This window comes from Hippopotamus amphibius, chromosome 6 (assembly GCF_030028045.1).
Source record: "Hippopotamus amphibius kiboko isolate mHipAmp2 chromosome 6, mHipAmp2.hap2, whole genome shotgun sequence".
Taxonomy (NCBI): domain Eukaryota; kingdom Metazoa; phylum Chordata; class Mammalia; order Artiodactyla; family Hippopotamidae; genus Hippopotamus; species Hippopotamus amphibius.
In genome coordinates this window covers 37,333,319-37,337,324 of record NC_080191.1, presented here as the reverse complement: position 1 = coordinate 37,337,324, position 4,006 = coordinate 37,333,319, and the positions used below count along the sequence as shown (strand labels likewise).

The window sequence follows — 4,006 nt, the reverse complement described above, 5'->3', positions numbered from 1 at the left end:
TTCAAGGGAATGGAAAAAATAGTAATATAGAGTACCTCAATCATAAGTAATCCAAACATATAACCATCTCCATTACAGAATTAAGCAGCCAGGTCTAACACACTACAAACCATTTGAATAAAAAGGCTTATAACCAAGGCAAGGAAACACTGGCGAAATAGGTTTAAAATATATAGCCTTGTAAAATAAGATATTTTTTTCAACATTAAAATCTTGTTTCAGAAGTTCCCCGCTTCAAGTTGTTACTCAAAAACTCATCATGTTCAAAACTCAAATTATTGTGAGATCTTGAAATCATAAGAAGCTTCTCCTTATTGGTAAAGTCTTTCTTGACTGCAGCTTGGGGAACAAGCAGCCTCTCCACTGGGTCCTCTTTGTTCTCTAATTTCATGTAACCTTTGCTGTTGCTTCGATCCAACCGAGGCCAACTTGGATGTTTTCGTTGTTCTGCCTGGACCGTTAAGGTAGAGTGACCCCGCTCTAAGTCTAAGGATTTTGAGTGTGACGAGAGCAAATGCAAGGACGTGTTGGACCCAAACTGTCTTCTAGCAGCCCCAGGAGACAAGAGCTGTCCAGCCCCAGGTCCAAGGGCCACAGAGGACTTGTACTGACTTGACAATGACTCCCCAACGGAGTTATTCCTTGGGAGCATCATACTGACTGGCTGGAAGGGCTGACTGGTATTGGGCAAAGGGACCATAAGGGAGTCCATCGACAAATTCCTCGACCTACTTTTGAGGTTATCGGCATCCTCAGTGATGTTATCTATACTGGGTTCATCAATAACGCAGTTATTAAGCTTGATCACAGGCAATGTAAAAGCACTGATGGACGATGACACAATTGACTTGGTTTCACATTTCTTAGGACCACTGGTCTTATCATCAGTTGTCCTGGAAGGAGGTGGATAGAGGCCACAAACAGAGGCAGAGCTGTCAGAGAGCAAAGGTGGCACAAGATGCCCAAAACTCTTACTTTCATTTATCACAAGCTCATCCTCCTCGACAGAGCTGTCCATCCGAAAACTGCTCCTAAAACCTGAAAAAGAAGCAATGGTATTTGCTGCCAGTCTTGAGGCACAGGAGTTCCCATTCTGTTTTACTTCTGTTTCTCCCATTAAACCAGTGTAGATGCCATTCATATGCTTTTGCTCTTTGATTCTTAGCGTGTGGATGTCGATGACTGTGGAATAGATATCCCTCATGTGTATGATTTTGGTTTCTTTGTCACGGTTCTCATGAAGAATGGCGTTAGCACAAATGAAAATGAAAATGCCAATCCCCATTGTGAAAGGGCCAAGCATTTTCATTTTATCAGAATGCAAATGCTGCTCAAAGAAGTGAACCACCACACCGCCTTGGTTCCGGATGACCTGAGTTTCGTTTGTTGACAATGTCGTCTCAGCATCGATAAAATGTTCTTTTTGAGGCCAATATCCAAGGACTGCCATTGCAATTCCCACAATGGAAATAAGGACTCCTAAAATGAGGAAAAAACCAGACGGGGAATAAAGTCGGATTTTGCCTCGAACAACCACAACATCGGCCCGAGGTCGACGTCTGACTGGTTTCTTCTCCTGGGCAGCAGGCGATGGGCTGAGGTTGACATGATGCTGCGATCTGGCAGAGTCTTGCCTTTTCAAGGCAGCCAGGCCAGTTATCACTCCACCAGTTGCGATCATAGCTCAGTCTTTTATTCTGAAGAGAAGAGAAAAAGATGATAATTTAAGCATGTTCTCAGGTATGCTCATCAGTGCAGCAACTGTTTCTATATTTTTGTTGTTGTTTCATGTAACGCAATGGGGCAGAAGAATATCTTTTTAATTGATATATTTTGGGTAGAAGTTTTGCTTATTGGCTAATAAAATTCTGGAGATTTCCTTTTTTGGCTGAATTAGTGTTTCTATTATTAATGAAATGTGAGCTCAAGGTATATTTTACTTAAATAATTTTCAGTTATTAAATAAAACAGTTCCTTAGTCACAAGATACACATATTCATTTTTTCTCTCTTTCTCTCTTTCCCCTCCCCTCTCTTCCTCTCTCTCTCTCTCTCACACACACACACACACCCCATCATCATCATCATCTTTCATTATCTCTTATTTTAAAAAAATAGAAAAACCCAGAACTCTAGATTTACAAATAGAATACATTCCATTTACAAACAAAATACAACTCACAGGTCTAAGACCACTCTTGGGAGAGTCACCAGTGAACCCTTGCCTACCACATTTCACTGTTCCTGCTCAACTCTCATTTTCCTCACTTCTTTCTTTCCATGGCTATTAACTGACTCCTCCTTTCTTGAAACCCTCTCTTGTCCAGGTTTTTATGACACTGAGTCTTCTTGGCTCCTCTCTGACCTCGCTGACTATTTTGACTTTGGCTCCTCTTCCCTCACCTAAAAGTAGACCACCTGCCCCCAGAGTGTCCTGTCCTTGGCCATCTTCTCTTTATGCTCTCCCTTGGCGTTCATCTTCCCTCCTACACTTTTCACCATGTCCTTTATGCTAATGAGTCCCAAGTGTGTACTTCAAACTGTAGCCTGAGTTTCAATTTCACCTTTCTAGCTCTCCACTGGGGAACATATATAGGTACATTCTTGCTCCTCCAGCAAAGCTGAACTCCCCTTCCAAGGCACACCACCCAGAGTGAGCTCACCTTCTACCAGCACTGCTTGACTTGTCTGACTTTTTCAATGGTCTCATTTCTCAGGCTTGACTCTTCATAGTTACCTTTAAGTCCTCCTTTTCTTCTCCCTCTCATCTTCCAATCAGGTTCTAAATCCTAGAAATTTTCACCATAGAATGTCCCTCAATTCTACCCCTTCATTCCAATCCTGCTCTTCCCAGCCTAATGCAGTTCTTATAACTTTTACTAGACCAGTACAATAACCTCCCACTGGTCTTCCAAACTCCATTTCTCTTTTTCCACAATCAAGTTTACACGCTGAGGGCAGATTATTTATCCTAAAATACATCTCTGAAGGTGCTGAAAGAGTGGAAGAATGGATAAAATATTCCCTACTACCTACCAAAGTTTTAATCTGGGATTTCAGACCCATGGAATTGAGCTTCATCTCCATCTTCTCTCTTTCATTTATGAATACATAAAACCAAAACACAGCAACATGGCCTGTACTCCATACTATACTGGTTCGGAGACTTCGTTAATAATGTTTCATCTGTCTAGATCCCCCTTTACCTATTTCACGTATTATCACCTGGCTAATCATTAAAGCTAATATTCCACTTCCTTTATGAAGCCTTCTCTAACTCACTAAGCAAATCCTACACGAGTTCATTCCTCAGAGCACGTTAGCAAGTTTTCTATGGCACTCACCATATTATAATATCTTAGTTCTTCCACTTCTCGTGGTCAAACATCAAGTTTAATTCACATTTTTATTACCAAAAATACTTAATGTAATACCTTACACAGAGCTAGTGTCAAGAGGCATTTGCTGAAATGCTCAGTAAGAGGGTAATACTTTTCCTGAGATTTGTTGTATAACCATAATATTACTATACAAACTTTCCTAGTTAAAAAATTGAACAAATTTAATACCAGAACAAAAAGCAGCATTTTGTGAGTTGGTAAAATATTTGTCATTATTCGTAATGAATAGTTCTCAAGCTGCCAAATCTGGCTGGTAGAAAACAGAGAACATTTTAAGACCCACAAGGTCCCTGGCAAATTTCTGAGAGGGTTTCTTCATGGCGTCAAATTCTGCCTTGCAAAATCAAGCTCTCCCTTTGAATTGCTATTTTTGATTTCTGAATTGTGTTTAAATAACAGGGTCGTGGTATCTACAGTTTTAGCTAGCTGAACACGCTGGTGGGTAAATCCAGCCTTTGTTGGAATCATAAGTTGGATTAAAATAGTTGAATGTTGGAAGAATGAACCATATTATAACCCATAGCTCTAGTCTGTGAAATTTATCAAAGTATACATACTATAGTTTAGAACTTTCCCCAAACCTTGGCTAAAACAAAGCTTAGTGTC

At 40.4% G+C, this 4,006-nt stretch overlaps 1 protein-coding gene across 1 annotated transcript; it reads right to left on the bottom strand.

Moving 5' to 3' along the window:
• Positions 1–205: 205 nt before the first annotated feature.
• Positions 206–1,681, bottom strand: TMEM200A (transmembrane protein 200A). Its single transcript, XM_057740238.1, has one exon. The coding sequence runs from the start codon at positions 1,679–1,681 to the stop codon at positions 206–208; it is 1,476 nt and encodes a 491-aa protein (XP_057596221.1).
• Between the last annotated feature and the right edge of the window lie 2,325 nt (positions 1,682–4,006).